General features: G+C 40.2%; 1 protein-coding gene across 11 annotated transcripts in view; it reads left to right on the forward strand.

The window, feature by feature from the left end:
• The window catches only part of NCOR1 (nuclear receptor corepressor 1), a 141,924-nt gene that overhangs the window by 87,303 nt on the left and 33,419 nt on the right, over nucleotides 1–21,202 (forward strand). For all 11 annotated transcript variants that reach the window (XM_024753426.1, XM_024753421.1, XM_024753463.1 and 8 more), the window contains 5 exons: nucleotides 1,640–1,766; nucleotides 6,982–7,501; nucleotides 10,359–10,488; nucleotides 13,046–13,241; nucleotides 18,753–18,913. In XM_024753426.1, the coding sequence (XP_024609194.1) occupies nucleotides 1,640–1,766; nucleotides 6,982–7,501; nucleotides 10,359–10,488; nucleotides 13,046–13,241; nucleotides 18,753–18,913 (1,134 nt within the window). The remainder of the gene's footprint in view (nucleotides 1–1,639; nucleotides 1,767–6,981; nucleotides 7,502–10,358; nucleotides 10,489–13,045; nucleotides 13,242–18,752; nucleotides 18,914–21,202) is intronic.

Consider the following 21,202-nt stretch of genomic DNA (forward strand, 5'->3'; position numbering starts at 1 on the left):
TTCACGTTGCAACTAACCTTGAGTAGAGCATTTTATCCTTTTTAAAAAGATTTCAGGAAAAAAATGACAAAATGTCTAATACCTGTTAAAACTCAGTGGAAGATTTATAGGTGTTACATTTCCGTTTAAAACGAATACTCTCATATAATGAAGCAGGGGTCTGGAGGTGCAGTAGCTCACTGCGTGTGAGGAGAGGGATGTCGCCGTCATGGTGAATTGCTGTCTCTTCTGCAGCCGTCCAGGACAGCGCCCCGCAGAATGGGTGGATGCTGCCAGAGGAGGGTACAGGTGGGGCACTGAGAAAACCCACAGAGTAGCTATTAGCTAATGCTCAAAAATAGAGCGTTCATGGAACCTTCTGAAGGCTTTTTAGAAAATGTACCAGAGGAGTCTTCCCTGTGTTCTTGCTCAGAACATAAGGATGGGTTTGTTTTTGGTCTTCAGAATTTCATCTAGTTCTATTACTCTGATGTCAGAAAATGGATTTTTCTCTTGACTTAATTAATGCTTTAGGTTGGATCCTAAATAGCATATTCATATCTAAACTAAGAATAAGAAGAAATGAGAATAAGAATATTGGTAATTTTTCACAGTTGGGGTGTGGTAATAGGAATCTGTTATGTGTTACCTCTGAGGCATCTCTCCCTGGGAGAGGCTGGCAGCTGATGCCTGGTGATGTGCAGGGTCTGTAGGAGGCACAGAACAGAGGACTGCCAGGGCCGGGACCCTATAGATAGTACAGTAAATGGCTAACGTCTTACATTTACGTATATAAACACATACACTTACAGACAAGTGACCCCAGTAGAAGAATGAACAATTTTACGTAAACATGTAGTTTTCAGAAGGGAAAATCCTATTAAAAAAAAAAAAAGGAATTTGTTCTCATTAATAGTGAAAGAAATTCAGTAACAACAACTATGAGTTGTTGCCTATGAAATCATATAATTCTTAATGCTAGTGAAGGAAGGTATTGCAGCATTATTAACCTGAATGCCTTGAAATAGGAAAATTTGAAATATATATTGGTAGAGTGTTTTAATGGAATCATTAATAAAAGTAGTACCTTGAAGCATTTGTAAAGTAGGTGTGTGTGTAGTTCATGATTATAGTGTTAAAAAAAAAGGTAGGATATATAACTACCTAGGGCCATCCTGTTTTGTTTACATGTGTACATAAACATTTATACAGACGTATATGCATATAAAAGACTGAAAGGAAATGCAGCAGTATACTTAGAATCTCTAGCTGCTAGAATTATGAGCAGTTCTCACTTTTCTTAACATACTTTTCTGTCTTCCACATTCCAACACGTTATTTTTATTAGAAAATAAATATATGAAAATAAAAAGGAGTTTTGTGGGTTTTGGCTATGTACGTGTATAGCAATAAGTAGTTCCAAAAACGGCTCGGACGTAACTTTTGATCAGTTTGATGAAAGCCATCCATCCACCTGCACAAAAGGCCTGTTAGTGGATCCCCGAGGTGACTGCACTCTAGCCAGAGTGCTTGTTGGACACGCAGCCTGCTGGTCTGGTGTGTGCGTGCCAGTGTTCTGCCTCACCTCAGGTGTGAGAAGGTTTGTTTCTTTCCTTTTAGTTACTTAAATCCCAAATAGCAATATTTTCTACTCCTTTAGGCCTCACGGAAGCCTCGTGAAGAGCGAGATGTGTCTCAGTGTGAAAGTGTAGCTTCCACCGTTTCTGCTCAGGAGGACGAGGACATCGAAGCCTCCAACGAAGAGGAAAATCCCGAGGACAGTGAAGGTATCTCAGATCTTCCATCTGGTTGTGGCTTCTGCTGGCCCAGATGCGTGATGTGTACCTTAGTCATTTGACTATCTAGGAATTGCTTCATTAAGGAAACGTGAACACAATGCATTTATTCGTTCACTCAGCACATATTTATTTATGTAGCTCCTAAGACGGCCCAGGTGCTACATCCAAAAGATCTTGAAGATGGTGGTCCTGCCTCAGACACTAAGTGCCAACATCAATAAAATGTCTGTGTGTCTGGATCGTTGCCACACGTATTGGTTCAGTCGGTATCATCAGTTACATTTCCCTCTTTATTTTATTCCATTGAGCTTGATTTATTTCAGTGTTTACAAAGCTTACACATGTCATATTGATGTTTTCACGTAAAAAGTATTAATGACCCAGAGGCACTGGCAGAAAAAAATGTCAGCCCAAAGAACTTAATAAAATCCTTTTTGTCACTTGAACAAATTAATGACAACTTCCTGAAAAAGCAAATATTTTCTTGATTTTTTTTCCTAATTAAAAAAGTTACCTAATTTATTTCAGTTTACATTACTTTCAAAGTTGCCTTGGATTTCTTTTGAAAACTCTCCTCTTCTGAAGTGGGGATTTTCACAGTGATTTCAGTAGCTCTTTATATATTATATCTTAAACATGTTCATGTTTTTATGTATGCAAATATTCCCTCCATCTCATTTGCTTTTTGTTTTATCTTTAAATTACCAGAGTTTAAACTTTGCAGGTAATTAGAGCTATTTACATATTCCTTTGTAGGCTCCTATATTTTAAGCTTAAGAGGTTCTACACCTTCCAGGAGTTTTACATTTTATTTTATTATTTTTTTTCTACAAGTTGTCGTTACTGGGTTTTCAGCTTAAAATTTGTCTTGAAATGGGGTTTGGCTTTGAACAGTAAACTTTATTCTGTGAGGTTTTGTGAAAAATGAGGCAGCTGTTAAAAAAGTAAAGAGACTGTTGGAGTAGGCTCATCCTGGGGTAGAATGAGAGTCCTGCAGACAGTTGGCGGGGAGGGTGTGTCTGGCACTTTGAAAGAGGTCCTCAGAGTTTGTTAATTTTATTTATTTATTTTTTTTGTGGTACGCGGGCCTCTCACTGCTGTGGCCTCTCCCGTTGCGGAGCATAGGCTCCGGACGCGCAGGCTCAGCGGCCATGGCTCACGGGCCCAGCCGCTCTGCGGCATGTGGGATCCTCCCGGACCGGGGCACGAACCCGGGTCCCCTGCATCGGCAGGCGGACTCTCAACCACTGCGCCACCAGGGAAGCCCCAGAGTTTGTTAATAGGTTTGTAGCTGGTAGCCAGTATTCCCTGGGTTATAAATGTACATGAAGCCTGTATTTCACAGACTGGGCGGCTTAAACAATAGAAATTTATCTTTTGGGTTAGGGCCCCACTCCTATGACCTCATTTAACCTTAATTACCTCCTTAAGGTCATTATCTCCAAATACAGTCACATTGAGGGTTAGGGCTTTAACATAAATTTGGGGGGCAGGGGGACACGATTCAGTTCATAAGAAGGGCCAAGCCTATTTGTCATATACGTGTTTATTTCAGAACAGAGAAGCCTATCCATGCATGGGCTAACAGATTCCTAAAACCTGACCACCAGAAAGTGACTTTTTTCCTTCTGTTTCCCTCCTGTTACTTTGTCTTAGTGTGAAGCTTTTTTCAAATTGTCAGATAAGGTGATTAAGGTTAAGTGAGGTATTAAAATCCTGTTTCCATCGGCTGTAGTGTGGGGTAGCATGGTCACGTCATGCCCATTTATACATATGCTTGTGTCGTGACATCTAGAATAGTTTCCTATTAATAGGAATGAACTTGCCCCTAGAATTGTGGGATCTTCATTTCCTTTGACTTAATTTCATTTGGAAACTGCCGGAGAAAAGAAAGTACAGTGCGGTGTCCACGAGCTATGCCCCGTCTCACTGCCCAGCTTCCGGAGACCCTGCAGACCTCCTGTTGGTTGTGGGGTCGGGCTCTTGCCCACGGGAGAGGGGAGGCGTCTGCTGAAAGCAGAGCCTCCGTGTCTGGCTTCCTGAGACACGCCTCTAGCCGTGGGAGTGTCTTTTGTGACTAGATGAGTTAAATCAGAGACCAAAACCTTACCAGAATTCGGATGTGTTCTTGTTCTAAATCATTCCTTACGGTGTTTTGGCGGGGGAGAGAAAAAAAGGCACTCACATTTGGCTGGTGCTTGGTGAAGCGCTGTGCCTTGGAAATATTCCTACTCTTTTGTGGCTTGGAAGAAGAAAATAACTGAAAAAGTGCTTATGTCAGATGATATCATCTGTGTAATCACTAACATGTCCTCCTGTATTTGGAAGAGAAATGACTTGTTCATTTGTCCTTGGGTTTGAGGCTTTCCATCACCATATGTATAGAAATGAGGATGAAGTCGGGCTTTTTGTTGGCCTTTCAACGTTTTGGTAGCATCTTTCTCTAATAGTAATTGCTGCTGTATATTGAGACCTTACTACCTGTGAGGTGCTCTTCTGAGCTTTTGTCTTTTGATTTTGTTTTTATTTTTGAGACTTGAAGTCTCATCTGAATCCAGGCTCATACATCTAACTGCCTATTTAACATCTCTACTTGGATGCCTAAGAGTTAACATCCAGAGCCGACTTGTTTCCCCACCACTACAGCCTGCTTTCCCTTGAGTCTCTCCCTCGGTCCGTAAACAATGCCAGCTCTCTCTCATACCCCACATGTGGGCCATCAGCGAGGGTTGTTCACTTGTCTTTAGATGCATTATTTAGACTCTCGCCACATCCCCCTCCCTCCACTGCTGCCACCCTGCTTCCGAGCCACTGTCATCTCTGTTGCAGTGGCCTCTTGATTGGTCTGCTTGCTGCTGTTCATTCCATTATATTTTTTTCCTCCAAAGAACAGCCAGAGTGAACCTTATAAAATATAAATCAAGTCTCTCTCACGCTAATGCTTTTTCTAATTTTCTTGGATTTTCTCAGGGACTTATTTTTTCATATAAATTGGTCTGTGTAGTTTAAGAAGTTTTCTTACAAACCGCTGGGATTCTCATTGGAGATATGTGTATTCATTTTAGGGAGATTTAAAGTTTTATGTTGTCTTCTAGTTTACTTTAAGAAAATAATTGAAAACTTAACTTGAAGTGAACATCTCTGTGTAACTATTTATAGCAGTGTCAAGTTGGAAGTAGCCCAAGGATCCACTAATAGAGGAAAGGTGAAGTAAATTTAAAGACACATTCACAGCCATTCATTCACTTCTTACTTCAGTAAATGTTTGAGTCTGCTCTGTGCCAGGCACTCGGCCTTGTGCTTGTCTCTAGGACTTAACTGATCAGCAAAATATATGATCCTTGCCCTTAATGAGCCTAGTGAGAGCAACAGCAAGGAATCAAATAATTGTGAATAATTGTGAATAAATGTACAATTGTAACTGTAATCAGGCCATGTGCTGTAAGAGCCGTAGTAGCAAAATTCAACTTTGTTAAGGAAATGATAGAAGGCTTTTTCAAAGCATGTGGTTTTTTGTTTTTTTTGTTTTTAAGCATGTGGTATTTGATCTAATATCCAAAGCGGGGAACGTAGGTAAAACCGTTCAGAATGTATGAAGTATGTGGTAGCGGACGCATGGGGCATTCACAGAACTGAAAGAAGGCCAGTGATATGGGACACAGAGAATGCAGGGCTCGAGATGAGGCTGGACGCTTGCAGCAAGGCCTCGCTCAGGAGTTTGGAACTTTATCCTGGGAGCAGTGAGGGGGAGAGAGTGTGAGTGAGTTTTGGTAAAATTTGGCTTTTAAACTCACTCTGGCCTTGTTGTAGAGAATGGTCTGGGGTGGTGGTCAGAAGAGTCGGTTTTGGAGTCGAGTGGCAGTTGTGAAGTTGAACAGAAATGGCTGGATTTGAGGGATATTTTTAGAAGATCTGTGAGACTCATCGAGGCAGGATATGGGGACAAATGAGAGGAGTGTTCAAAAGGTGACTCCTAGGTTCCTTGTTTGTTTGTTAGATACTAAACACTAAAAAAGAACTTGAGTTGGGACTTGGGAGGGTTGAATACCTGTCCAGAGTAGGACATAGTAAATTTGTGATTCCTTTGAGATAATCTGGGTAAAGATGTCAAAACGCATTAAAAGTATATTTATGAAATGGTACAAACGATGGGAAAGACCAGTGTTACAACGTTAAGTTAAAAAATCTATGTGATATTGTTCTAGAGCTTCATTGTCTAATGTGGTAGCCACTAGACACACATGTGGCTATTGAGTTCTTGAAATGTGATTACAGTCTTCCCTCTATCTGAGGGTCCTGCAGTTCAACCGTGGGTGGAAAATATTCAGAAAAAAATTCCGGAAAGTTCCCAAAAGCAAAATTCCACAGAGTGGCGACTGTTTACATAGCATTTACATTGTATTTACAGCTGTTTACACAGCATTTGTATTGGATTACGTATTACAAGTAATTGTAAGTAATCTATAGATGATTTAAAGGATACGGGAGGATTAGGTTACATGTGCACATGCTGCCGTTTTACATCAGGTACCTGAGCATCCGTGGATTTTGGTGACCGTGGTGGGGGCGTGGGGGTTGGTCTGCAGACACCAGGGGACGGCTGTAGTCCAAATTGAGATGTGAAATACAATCAGACTTTGAAGACTTAGGACCAAGAAAGGTAAAACATCTTATTACTAGGTTTCTGTATTGCTTACATTTAAAATGATATTTTGCACATACTGGGTTAAATAAGGTATATTGTTGACGTTAATTTTATCTGTCTCTCTTTTTACTTTTTTTAACATGGCCACCAGAAAAATTAAAATTCCAGATGTAATGTGCATTATGTTACTATTGGATGGTGCTGTTCTAGTGTTAGCTCTCCTGGGTAGAAAGAAAAGCACAGCACAGGCTGGTAGAAATAAACCAGAACGTTATCATTTATGGGAATGTTTTCTGTCTTTGTTTTTCAAATTTCGTATGGATTATTTTTAGACATTAAAAGCTTTTATGCTTTCAGTTTCTGAAGGCCAAGACAGTTTGATGTTTCCCTTTCATACTCTACTTATGGAACAACTTTAGTTTACCCAGTGGCTGTAATACTTCAGTGAGGTCACCAGAGGACGATAGTTCATCCTGAACGAGTACTTTCAGGCGTGGCTGCTGTCACTAGCGGACGCTGTTCACTATCAGATTTTTATGCTGTACCATTATCTTCAAGGTGCTGAAAATAGTTCTGGTACAGAAAGTGCTCCTTCTCCTTCACCAGTTGAAGCTGTCAAGCCCGGCGAAGACAGCACTGAAAACGCGCCTCCTCGGGGGACCACGCCCGACCCCGTGCCCAGGGCCTCTCCGTCGCCGGCAGTTCCGAGCACAGAAGCAGCCGAGGATGCCAGTGTGGAGACCCAGGCGAACGACAGCGTGGCAGTGGACACAGCAGAGCCGATGGACGTGGGGCACAGGGAGTGCGGGGCTGAAGGCACTTCTGCTCTGGACCTCCCCTCGGCCACCAAGGCTGACGCTGCGGACGTGGAAATGCCAGAAAGCAGTCCATCCAGAGTCGAAGGGGACCCCAAAGACAGAGACCTGGAGAGAGGCAGCGAGAAGCCGGAGCCTGGAGGCGATGACCTAGGGGTGGCCCAGCAGATGAGCGCCCCGAGGCCCGAGCTCCCCTCTGACCACGACTCCAGTGCCACGTGCAGTGCCGACGAGGATGTGGACGGGGAACCCGAGAGGCAGCGGTGAGGCTCCCTCCTTGACCTCCTCCTGCTCTTTACTCTCTTGGTTGCAGACTGAACCCCAGGGCGGTGCTGGCTGCTGAGGTTACTCCTGTAGAAATACCGGCAAGTGAGAGAGTCTGTCTGCTTTTATTTATTTTTTTAAAAAATTATTTATTTATTTATGGTTGCGTTGGGTCTTCGTTGCTGTGTGCGGGCTTTCTCTAGTTGTGGCGAGTGGGGGCTACTCTTGGTTGTGACGTACGGGCTTCTCATTGCGGTGGCTTCTCTTGATGCGGAGCACGGGCTCTAGGCGCGCGGGCTTCAGTAGTTGTGGCTCGTGGGCTCTAGAGCACAGGCTTGGTAGTTGTGGCGCACGGGCTTAGTTGCTCCGCGGCATGTGGGATCTTCCTGGGCCAAGGCTTGAACTCCTGTCCCCTGCATTGGCAGGCGGATTCTTAACCACCAGGGAAGTCCCTCTGTCTGCTTTTAGTGTTGGGTTCTGATGCTGTTCCCCTGATTAAGTAACCAAAAAGAATTGTGTGATCATTATTCTTTAATGAGAAAGGTTTTAATTTCTTTCTACATCACTTGTTACGTGTGTGCCATATGATAGCAGAGAAGGGGCTGTCAGCTCACAGAGCTGTGGCCTGAGCCTCTTCTGTGGCAGAGCTGTGTGATGTGGTGAAAGTGGAGGTGTGGGGGGCGCTGGCTCCAGCTTTGCCCCCAGACCGAGCAGCCTCAAGCCAGGCCTGGGGGCCTGCACATGACATGTGAGAGATGCTGAGGGCGAAGATGGGAACTGGAGTGAAAGTGTGTTAGAAAGCGTAATCAAGATTTAACTTAGTGGTCATTATATAACGATCACTTTTTTGTATCAGTTAAAACTGTAGGTTATTCATATTTGTAATTCAAAATATCAGGTACAATACAAATTACCTTATAAGTACTTTTTAGTCAAATTAATAATATGCAAATATAATCTTAATGGTTTTTATAAAAATTACTGTAAAAATACATATTTTGCAGGAGTAGATGCCAACTTCTTTAATATATTTAATTTCCTGGGTGTTTCCTTTTCCTTGAAAGCAATGGACTCACCTAGAATCACAGTAGAATGTTGGATTGGTGCAAATTCTAGAAATGAATTAGACTAAAACGTCATTTAGCCAGAAACCCAATCCAGTTCTGGTTTTTGTTTTTGTTTTTTTTCCCCTTTTTAATAAGAAAGAGGCTCTCAGGAGATAGCCAGGTTCTGCTCAGAGCTCACTTTCCATAGTGTGTCCTGGTGTCACTGTGCTTTCAGTCCATATCCAGTATATTGTGCATCTTACATATTCTAGAATGAGACTTGGTACTAGAATAATATTGAACATAACAGTGATGGTTTCTCCAAAGAGGTTTTTATATGGTAGATACTAGAATTTTAATCAACAAGAATTGAAATAATATAGGGCTCCTACTTAACCATTGGTTTTTCAGAAAATTGAAGATTCTAGCCCTCTTTTCTTCTCATGTCACAGTAATCTAGATTTTAATTGTCCCAGGCTTTAGAGTAAACATCAGTGGATTCAAGCTGTGTGGTCCTTTTTAAGCATGCTTTATTGAAATATTTCAACTAAAATAAGAGTTACCTGTGTTTCGCACTGCTGGTTTCAGTAACTTTTTTTTTTTTTTTTTTTTTTTTCCACACCGTTGTGGCCTCTCCCGTTGCGGAGCACAGGCTCCGGACGCTCAGGCTCAGCGGCCATGGCTTACACGCCCAGCCGCTCCGCGGCATGTGGGATCTTCCTGGACCGGGGCACGAACCCGCGTCCCCTGCATCGGCAGGCGGACTCTCAACCACTGTGCCACCAGGGAAGCCCAGTAACTTTTTTTTTATAATCAGTAACTTATTTATAAATTTATAAACTAAGGAAAAATTAGGATGGCAGTAATCTTACAGGAGAGGAGCATCCCTAAGAGATGACCATGACAGTAGTCGTGAAATTCTGAAATTCCTTATAAATATATAGTGGTCTCTGGATGATACTCTAAAGTTTACTTCACTTCCAAACTATCAAAATAACACTTTCAGTTGTCTTCTATATCTTTAATATTATCTTTATTCTTTGTGTAATATGTAAATTGTTTTCTTTTACACATTCTAATTTTCTTACCAATTTATACCTTTGAAAATGTTCATCTTTCCCCAGTAACTGACAACACTGGGAAATATGATGGAGCCTGTAAGGTATTGATAAAATTTCCCCAGTTCATACGTTGGGTGTCCTAAACTCAAGTGTATGTCCTGAAAATGAGTGAAGCTGGTGGAGTGTGAGATGGCAGGGCTGTGACTGGGGAGCACGGGCTGGGTGGGGAGGGCAGCCCTGCGAGTTCAGCCCGCTGTTGCATGGGAGTGCTGCCTCTGCGGTGCCATTTCTTCCCATTTTTCATGAGAAACCAGAAGTCTGGGATTCTGGGTGAGATTCTTGGTTTTAAAATGATGGTGGTTTATTCAGATGTTTTAAAAAAATATTCTGTGATCCTAGAGAAACATTCTGTTACAGGTAACATAGTTTGTAACCTATGTTAATGATAAATTAGGACCTAACTTTTTATAATGGCCCTTGTTCAGACTGTTCTGTTGGTTAGATGCAGATGATTAAAGTCAGATGAATTTCAACCTATAAAGCAACGTTAGGCTTCTTTACCTAGAAAATTAGCACTGTAGATTTTTTTTCCTGACTGTTGAAATATGCAAAGTTAATGTGATGTGTGTGTGTGCGTGTGTGAGTGTGTGTGTGTGTGTACATGTTAACTTAAAAGGAATTACAGTGATTGTATGTTTAAAGTTTTAAATAAGAATATATTAATTTATCTTTTTAAATTGCATTTGCAGAATGTTTCCTATGGATTCAAAACCTTCATTGTTAAACCCCACTGGATCTATACTGGTCTCGTCCCCAATAAAACCAAATCCACTGGACCTGCCACAGCTTCAGCATCGAGCTGCTGTCATCCCGCCAATGGTAAGTTTTCAAAGTGAGTAAGAGGTGTTGAAAACAAAGACCTTTAGAGACGTTTCTTCTCTTCTTTAATCAGTGCTTGTTTTTTTAAAAAAATTGTGGTAAAAAATCACATAACATAAAATTTACCGTCTTAACTCTTTTTTAAGTGTTCAGTAGGGTTAAGTACATCCATTTACATCACTCTCCTTCCCCCACTTCCCCCAGCCCCTGGTAACCACCTTTCTCCTTTCCGTTTTATGAATTTGGCTATTTACATAAGTGGACTCATACAGTAAATATTTGGTTTTTTGTGCCTGCTTTATTTCACTCAGCATAATGTCCTCAAGATTAATCCATGTTGTAACACATATCTGATGCTTCTTCCATTTTAAGACTGTTGTATAGACCACATTTTATTTATCCATTCATCTGTTGGATACATTGCTTTTTCAAATGGATTCATCGTGATAATTGATTGCAATGGTCATTTCCAGTTAAGGAAAAAAGAGAAATATAGTGCTCTAGCCATAAATGTTAGTAAGTTCTGTGTTTGTTTTGTTTTGCTATAAGACAATAGTAGACTAAATATATAACTGGGTTTTGAATATTTACAATAAATTATAGAGGTTATGGTTAACTTTAGTATACAGTTCCAAATCTAGTTTTATTTACATTTTACCTTATTAATCTCTATGAGTTTGACTACCTTTTGATCCTGAATTCCAGTCTTGGGTATTGATCTTTTACTTAGTTATGTTCTAGCTCTTGCTTTATTTCAGAGGATAAAAATTTATTTCGTCTCACATGACAATATGTAAAAGTTAAGTGTGTGCTTTTTTTAAAAAATAAATTTATTTATTCATTTATTTAATTTTTGGCTGCATTGGGTCTTCGCTGCTGCATGTGGGCTTTCTCTAGTTGCAGTGAGCGGGGGCTACTCTTTGTTGCGGGGCGCAGTCTTCTCATTGTGGTGGCTTCTCTTGTTGCAGAGCACAGGCTCTAGGTGCATGGGCTTCAGTAGTTGTGGCACACGGGCTTCAGTAGTTGTGGCTTGTGGGCTCTAGAGCGCAGGCTCAGTAGTTGTGGCGCTGGGCTTAGTTGCTCCGCGACATGTGGGATCCTCCCGGACCAGGGCTCGAACCCGTGTCCCCTGCATTGGCAGGCAGATTCTTAACCACTGCACCACCAGGGAAGCCCTAAGTGTGTGCTTACGATAAATAGGCTCACCAAAAATATCATTAAGCATTTGCTCATTCATTGATTGACCCAAATGGACATTTGTTGATTGTCTGCCTAGTTCAAGATAACATTTTTAATGCTGTGTGGAATATCATGATCTCTGACTTCAGAAAATTTAGAGATTGGTCTTGATAATAAGACAGAAAAAAATCATAATAAAAATTTAAAAGAATTAAAATATGATGCTCCTTAGGTTGAAAAATATACTATGGGTGATTCAAAGGAAGGAGAGCTTCCTTCTTAAAGAGACACTTAAAGAAGACTCCATGTAGGAAGTAATGTTTTGGTTGGACCAAAACAGTTCATTTTGCTTTATAGCAAAAGGAGGAAAGCCATGTTTACATATAAGCCAAAGCACAAAGGCAAGAAAATTATGTGTGTGTTATGGGTGCAGTGAAAAATCCTACTTATGGCAGTGGAGAAAACTCTGGAAGTCTTTAGATAACAGGTTCTAAAAGAGTCAGATCTCTTCTATTCCCAGGACTCTTTTGTGTTCATCAAGTGATGGACTGAGTTAGGGACTGTTTATTTAGTGTTGGACAAAGCAGCTTGGGTTCCTTCTTGAAGTGGGAGAGACAGAAAAGAAGCAGAAAACAAGCATCTAATTGCAAATTGTGGCGAGTGCTGTGTGCTGTGAAAGAGAGGGAGGGGGTTTGCAGTATGTTTTGGATGGTTAGGGACGGCCTGTCTGAAGAGGTGACGTTTCATTTCCATCCTGAAGAGAATTGGTATGATAATGAATTGGTTATAGGAAGAGAGGAGATGGAGTCCAGTGTGGCTGCCAGGTTTCTGGCTTAAGCTGCTATGGTTCTGTTTCATATGATGGAGATTGCTGTAGGAGAAGCATTGAGTTTAGCAAATGAAAAGTTCCGTTTTGAATATAAGTTTTGAGGTGCTTTGAGATATCCAAGTGGAGTTGTTAGGTAGGCAGTCTGTGAGTGTGGAACTTGCAGGAAAATGTATTAGAAATAGAAGTTTATGAGCCATTAACATACAGATGACATTTAAATCCATAGAAGTGGGTGTGAGCACCTGTGAGAGGGCGGAGAGGAGGGTGGGACCCAAGCCTGAGCCACTAGGGACTCAACATTGTGAGTTAAAAGCAAATGGAAATATTGTGATTTCTGTTTTGATTTCTCTTACCACAACTTTGGGATTTATTTTGTGTTCAGATCTGAAAGTAATTGTTCAGCATTTTAAGCATTATGCTTGAAGATTTGATTAAAAAATGGTAAAATCACTTCAAGCAGTCATATTACAGAAAGAAGCATTATTTGCCACAGATGGTAATTACTGTTTTGCTGGTCATTGGCATATTTAGATTTTCTTCTTCCTGTAGGTTTCCTGCACCCCATGTAACATACCGATTGGAACTCCAGTGAGCGGCTTCGCCCTCTACCAGCGACACATCAAAGCCATGCATGAGTCAGCGCTTCTGGAGGAGCAGCGGCAGAGGCAGGAGCAGATGGACCTGGAGCGCAGGGGTTCTGCGAGCCCGCGTGGCGCCCCCAAGAGCCCAAACAGAGAGTGGGAAGGTAGGTGGCACTTGCGCCACAGAGAACTTTTTTGGTGGGAAACAAAGCTATACTTGAAAGCAGTGTCCTTAGTGCTTAGGAACTTGATTTATGGCACTTGTCCCTCACAGATAAAATTGACCTCAGTTAAACTAAAGAACGCCAGCATTACTGACCACAGAGAGATGGCAGTAACATTTTCAATAGTCATGTTGTTAACGTGAATTTTCTGATATTCACCTTAATGCCAGATGACTGCATAAAAGCCATGCTTTATGCTGCATTCATCTGAGTTTTCAGAGTGAGAATTGTCCTGTCCTCCAAGCAAATCAGAGTAACATTCTAAATCTCTGATATGACAGGGGACAGCTCTGTGTAGCATATAGCCAGTCAGACCTTGACTTATTCCTCGCTCTGGCCATGGGCAAGCCACTTGACCTTCTCAGCTTTAGTTTTCTCATCTGTAAAGTGCAAATAATATATCTGTCTGTCTAATCTAGCTATATCTCTGCCTTGCCAGGATTACAACCTGTAAGAAAGAATGAGCATTCAGTATTGTTTTATAAAACATGGCTCAGCGTCATTTTATGTACAATATAATAAGTAATAGTAGTATATTCGTATATGCATAGTGTAACAGATACCACGAAGGTACTGTTATCGTTGTACGTCACTGTTATTTCAAGTGACAGATTTGAGTTGTGCATGCTCTTTTTTAGTTGGTGCATGATACACTTAGTTTCTTTTAAAAAAAAGAAAAAAGGGAGCGATTTCTAAATTTTAATAACTTCTTCTGGCATGGTAAGAAAATGGCACATGTATTCTGGTTGATAATGACTTATGGACTATCCAGTATGATATGCGTAGCGTATAAGACTATTAAAGTCTTCTCTGATTATGGTTTCATTTTTTGTAATGATTCAGAAGACTGTAGTACCTGACATAGATAAGAGCTATTAGCTGTAGAACACCATGCATTTCAAGGGCTATTTAATATAAAAGAGGAACTGTGCTGCTTAACTGATCCTGCTGACTCCCCGCCCCTGTCACACCAGTAGTGACTTATTAGTTGCATGACACACTGAACCTCTTATGTTAGAGTTTTACATATCAGATTGTTAATGTTTTAAATATAAATCTTATGTTATTAAAAATGTGAACCAGAGTGATTAATACCCACCAGGGCTGTGTGTATAATAGGTGCTAAATGAATATTTCTTGAATGAAGGTTAAAAAAAACATTGTTAACCTCTGGGCTTTTAGTATATTGCCTCTAGGGAATCCTTAATTCCTAACTCAGTAATTGACATAATGTATACTCAGTAATTACATGTTAAAGGAATGATTAAATGAAGTAGGATAAAAATGGATTTAGCAGAAGTGCTTATCTTCAATTATGAGAAAATCTGTCATTATGAGAATGATAAATTATAGAATAATTCAAAAGTCTTTTGATCTAGTCCTTACATAAATGATTTAGAATACATTTTTTAAGGCAGAATTAAAATGTAGAAAAAATCACATTCAAAGGTATTTGCCGACTCATGCTAAAGCTTAACATTATTCAGGTGACAATATCTGGGTCATTCTAATATGTCTATATTGTATAGTTATTTTAGGACCTCAGTTTCTTTTCTTGACCTCCTTTATGAGATGGGTTGTATTTGGTAGCTGGAGAGACTGAACTAGGCTAGAGCCCTAAATTCTGAGACTCCAAACTGTGACTTGCATTTCTCCGAGATCAGTCACATTAATTCATGTGGTTTAGATCTGAATGGTACCCTTACTTTTAATAGTGATGCAGTGGTCTTAAAACCAAACTGTCATTATATATTTGATCAGTATGACACCAAGGTGTTTGTTAATAAGACATCAATTTGGTTCATGGTGACTCTCTACAAACTGGGATGGTTGATTACATTTTATCCCAAGGTTTAACTTTTGTTTTAGCTAATCTAGCTAGTATGTTCATCCAGTAATTTATTTAACAAGTGCCTGAAGGCTCTCCTGAATTTATAGCTATCCTATATTTCGCTTAAAGGGTAATCTCCCAAATAACATTTCTATATTTGCAGTTAACTTGCTTGTATGTAGACTGTTTGATAAAAATGTTTTCAGTGCAGCATCATAGAATAGTTTATAGGATGGTAAATATAGTGAGAAGAGGATTTACATGTAAACCATCACCAAACTGGTATTGTCCACATGAGGTAGGACCACAGTTTTGGCTTTTACCTTCATGGGCTCATTTAGAAGGCAACAGGCAGCACCTGTTGTCCAGATTGTGTTCACCTTCTCTTAATATCAATGAGACAGGTGGCTTAAGCCTTTCCACTTGTAGAAAAGCTTGAAAAAACCTCAGAGAAAGATTGTTTTCATTTTCCAGTGACGTTTACACAAGTTGACTCCTGCTTTAGTTGGAAACCTTTTTTCTACGGTGAAAGGACTCAGACTTTACACATGTAGAGAGAGAGAAGTGAAATCCTAATGCGGGTTTTAAAATCAGTCCAATCAGAATAAGAGTTAATGCCTCTGTGCAGCTGAATCTAGTGTATTTTGTGGTTGTTGTTCCTTCATGTTTTCAGCCGAGCACATGATGATTTAAATAGCTGTATTTAAAGCCTCTAAATCTTCATCTTTTTCTTTAGCACTATTACGACAAAGTGTGTTTTCCCACCTGATTATAAAACAATCAGACACTGAATATATGTAATCTATACTGCAGCGCACTCTCACGTTGAATTCTCTAGACAGGGAGAAGTGATATTCTTTTAAAGTTGGTTTATTTCATAAATCTGCACAGTACTAGGACACTTAATAATCTAATTCATTATATTAATCCTTCAGAGAAGGAACGGGTAACATCATCTTCATGGTTACCCCAGAGGCATCTGAAACTTCTCTACCCAAGTGCTCAGGGAGACATCATTGCACTCAGGATGGTTTAGAGCTCAGGGCCAGGAATTGCACTGCTTTCGAAAAATCTCCAGCCTTGGTTGGGCAGTTAGGTGTGATTCTTCTGAGCCTCAGTTTCCTCCTCTGTCAAAGGGTGTTAATGATCTCATTAGTCACGAGGGCTAAACGAGATACTCCTGTAATACACAGTGCTCTGCCCATAGTACAGATTCCTATTAGCTGGTTTTAAAAAATACCTTAGTTAACTAAAGAACGTTTTAATTGTGCTAATGAGTCTCTATCTGAAACCAGTCACAAGCCATCCACTTAAAAGTGAAATGCTAGAGACCTTCTCTTTAGAAAAGGACCTGTGAGGATGCCCAGTGTTACTTACTGCAGTGCAGGAAGAAAGAAAGGAACCAAACAAGAGGTTTAGCTGTTGAAGGGAGAAGACAAGTTATTATTCACAGGGTAAGATTATTCACCTAGGAAGCCTAAGAGAATTAACTGAGAAAGTTATTAGAGCTAAGAGGAAAGTTCATTAAGTTTCTCAGAAAGAATTGATATACAGAAATCTACAACTTTCTTTCTTATATTTCTGCAGTAATCAGTATATATAAATATATATATATTCCCATGTATGTTAAACAGATGGTTTTCCTCACAGCAAAATATAAAATACCTATGAATACTTTTAATGAAATTATGAAAAATGACCTATGTGAAAACATCTAGCTTCCTCAATTAGAAAGCTCATTATAAAATGTCAAGTCTCCTATAAATAAATACAGGAGATAAATTTAATGCACGTCCACTGAAAATTCCAGTGATATTTTGTTTGGGGAGGAAGTATTCAAAATGATTTTAAATTTAGTTTTATCTGGAAGAATAAATGGGTAAGACTAGGTAAGCAAAAGAATAAAAAATGAATGGGAATTTGTTCCGGCAGACATTAAAATGCCACAATTTAAAGTGGTTTGGATTACAGATGAGTTTTTACTTTCTTCTTTGTGCTTTTCTTATTTTCCAAAATTACAGTATGTCGATTCACTTAAAAAAAAGAAAATATTTATATTATACATATAATTACATATATGTGTGTTTTTAAGTCTTAATATGACTCTACATATCTGGTATGCCCTTTAAATGCTTCAAGTTATTTTTAATACTTTATGTAGAGGTAAATGATGTGGAATAATTTTCATCAGCATTACTACAGTAAAATTCATAGTTTTATAAGCTTGTGTAGCCTTTAAAAATTATTTTGATCTGTATCTTTTGAAATCCTTCTTCCATTTCTTGATTACATTTATTTCTCTGAATATTAAGCAGTGGGCTTCAACAGGCTAATTATAACAGCTGAAATCCTCAGAGTTCTGGCCTCTAATTCAGGCCATACTTGAATTCACAGAATGGCTGGATAATCTGATGTTTGCCTGCTGTGGTCTTTATTGCATGTGGAAATACTTGATTCTCCTAATGAGAGGAAAGAGAAATTCTTTATGATTTGAAAGAAAAAGTTGTAATTGGATTTTTGAGGATTTTATTAGGTCACAGTAATGACGCTTGCACAGAAGATTTAGATTTAGAGGGTTTTTTAAAACCTCTCTGTGGGTGGATTCCCCCCCGGGAATTTTAGATGTTGATAGTAGTGTATAGTTGGATCTGCCCCTGGATGGTGTGGGCTTGGTCCTTTCACACTTACTATTTTAATATGGGGTTCTTGCCTTATTTTGATAACTTTAACTTTCATAGGAAAATCAGTCGCCTATATGCCTTATGCTGAGGTCACACGTGCTCTAGCACAGGAAGCACAGATGCCCAGTACCGCAGCAAGGTCAGCATCACCGTGTAGGCTCTCTCCGAGAGAAGTCAGTAAAGCTGCGCCACAGCCCGATGTGAGTGCAGCCCGCTGTAGTGTCCCGCCAGGTAAATACCGCTCCTCTGTGCCGTGGCTGCTGGCCATCAGCCTACACGTGATGACCTGGGTGGTGTACTCCCAGGATGCGTCCTTGCTGTTTCAGAATTTCTCTGCATTCCATCTTCAGTTGTATTCAGTTGAGATGCACTGGGCCACTGGGAGGTTTGTGTTCATACATGTGTACTGTGACGTTGACTGCCTTCTTTTAAGAGTACATGTACTTTGTAAAAATCTTGAGATCCACCCCCCTAAAAAAAATTCAAGTGTCTGTGAGAGTCAGAATCAGCAAATGTTTCCAAATTATGCAGGATGCAAAGAGGACGTATAACTGGTTGTCAGTCAATCTGTATATTCTCCAGAGTTGTAATATCAGCTGTTCCTAAGAAACACCCTTTTTCTCACCTCCATCGTGAGGTCCAAAGAGTGATGGAGAGAGAGAAAAAATTGTTTGCCACTTGCATATGCTGAGCAGAAATAGTTTGAAATGGACGTCAGCCTGAAAGCTCTGGTTTGCCAGGGAGTTGAGTATTTCAACCTCACAAATACCATTTGTGACCTGAGTATGGATACAGGTTTAATTTAAGTGAAAGAAATGTTCATCCTCAACTTCATCTTGCACTCACAGTTTAAACGTGATTGAAGAAACAATTGAGATAGGTGGAATGTTGCAAACTAGGAAATTGACTATTTTAAATGTTTTTTCTCCCTTTTGAAAGTCCTCCAGCCTGCTCCTCATCAAGTGATAACTAACCTCCCTGAAGGGGTTCGGCTTCCAACAACTCGACCCACTAGGCCACCTCCTCCTCTCATCCCATCATCCAAAACCACAGTGGCTTCAGAAAAACCATCTTTTATACTGGGAGGCTCCATCTCACAGGTAAAAGGGCTTCTCTTCCCAGTAGATGGCCTGTTGTTTTTTTGCTTTGGTAAAAATTGTCCCTCCTTCCCATATTAATTTGTCAGAGTCCTAATAAATAAAAATGTGTCTGTTTCTGAAGAGACAGTGACCTGAAAATGCAGCAGTCGTTTTCTATTCCATACCACACACAGGAAGTTTATTCGAGTCATGTGCCCAGGTTGAGTGACAGTGGCACCCGTCTGGTTTAGCTCGGGAAAGGTGCGTGTGCCCTGAAGTGTAGTGTAGCATGAATGGAGATGGAATAGTTTCAAGTACTAGAGGATAACTATTTTAAAGGTTCTAATATTAAATTGTAGATGATTGGTAAGCCCTAGTTTATTCTGACCTTGGCCTCTCTCTCTGGATGTGATCTGACTGTAAAGCCTCAGTCAGGTTGACTGACGTTCACCACCAGTGACTGCGCCCCCATTGGGCTGGGGGCCATTTCCGCCCCTCCTAGGCTCTCTTCCTCCACTGCCTCAAGCGCTCTCTGTTGTTGTAGGTTAGTTCTGCCTTTTCCAGAACTCGATATAAATGGAGTCTTACATTTTGGCTCTTCTTTGTCTGTCTTCTTTAACTTAGTGTTAATGATTTCAGGGATTAGTCCAGATTTTTTTTTTTTTTGGCTGCATTGGGTCTTTGTTGCAGCACGCAGGCTTTCTCTAGTTGCGGTGAGCAGGGGCTACTCTTCGTCGTGGTGTACGGGCTTCCCATTGCGGTGGCTTCTCTTGTGGAGCACGGGCTCTAGGTGCGCGGCTTCAGTTGTTGTGGCACGTGGGCTCAGTAGTTGTGGCTTGCGGGCTCTAGAGCGCAGGCTCAGTAGTTGTGGCGCACGGGCTTAGTTGCTCCACTGCGTGTGGGATCTTCCCAGACCAGGGCTGCAACCCGTGTCCTCTGCATTGGCAGGCGGATTCTTAACCACTGCACCACCAGCGAAGTCCCCGTCCAGGTTTTTGTGTAATCAGTAGTTTCTTCCTTTTTATTGATGAATAATACTCCATTGGGTGAACATACCAATTTGTTTATCCATTTTCTTGTTGATGGAAACCTGAGCTGTTTCTGCTTTTTGGCTGCTGTAAATAAAGCTGATACGAACATTCTTATACTGGGCTCTTTGTAGACATGTGGTTTCATTTCTCTCGTATAGGTCCTGAGAGCAGAATGTCTGGGTAGATGTATGTTTTACTTCATAGTTTTCCGGAGTGGCTCTACAGTGCCACTGCCACCAGCACAGTCTGAGTTCCACTTGCTGTTGTCATTCTTTTTTATTTTAGTCATACTAGTAGGTATGTGGTATTCCACTGTGGTTTTATTCTGCATTTCCCTGATAACAAATGATGTTGAGCGCTTTTCATACGCTTATTGGCCATTTGTACATCTGATTGTGAAGTGACTGTCTTATTATCTGTTTTTATTGGACCTTTTAGTTACTAGGTTGCAGAAGTTCTTTATACATCACAGATGAAAATTCTGTTTTTTATATATATATATTTTTTTTTTCTCTTGTGTGTTTCGATGCGTAGAAGTTTTAAATTTTGATGGAAGTCCATATATATATATTTCCCTCTTATGACTAGTTCTTTTTCTCTAAAAAATCATTGCCTGTTTCAAGCTTGTGGAGATTTTCTCCCAGGTTTTCTTCTGAAAGCTTTATAGTTTTGGCTTTTATATTTAGGTCCACGTGAAACTGATTTCTGTGTACAGTGAGGCGAGGATGGGCCTCATCCATCCATGTGGATCTGCGTTCCCGTCACGTTGGTTGAAAAGTCTTTTCTCTCTCCCATTTGCATGTTTGGGTCTGTTTCTGGACTCTGTTCTGTCCCATTGACCTACTTGTCCATCCTTTCATCAGCGCCAGTCTTGGTTACTGTGGTTTTTATAGTAAGTCTTAAGATCATGTCATATAAGTCCTGCAGTCGTATAAATAAGATTGTTTTAGCTCTTCTGTGTCTCTTGTATTTCCATATAAGTTACATAATCAGTTTGTCAGTTCCTACAAAAAATTCTGCTGGGATTTTGGTTCGTATTGCATTAAATCTGTAGATTAATTCTTAAGAAAATTGAGTCTTCTAATCCATGCATGTGTTCGTCTTTCCATTTATTTAGGTCTTTGATTTCTCTCAGCAGTATTTTGTAATTTTCACTGTAGAGATTTTATACATGTTTTGTTAATTTTGTTAATCGGTTAATTTGATTATTTATAATGTATTTTATGTTTTTATAATTAAAAAATTTTCCTTTTCTGGTTCTTTCTGGTATATGAAAAAA

Source organism: Neophocaena asiaeorientalis, unplaced genomic scaffold, assembly GCF_003031525.2.
Source record: "Neophocaena asiaeorientalis asiaeorientalis breed wild unplaced genomic scaffold, Neophocaena_asiaeorientalis_V1.1 scaffold540, whole genome shotgun sequence".
Classification (NCBI taxonomy): Eukaryota; Metazoa; Chordata; class Mammalia; order Artiodactyla; family Phocoenidae; genus Neophocaena; species Neophocaena asiaeorientalis.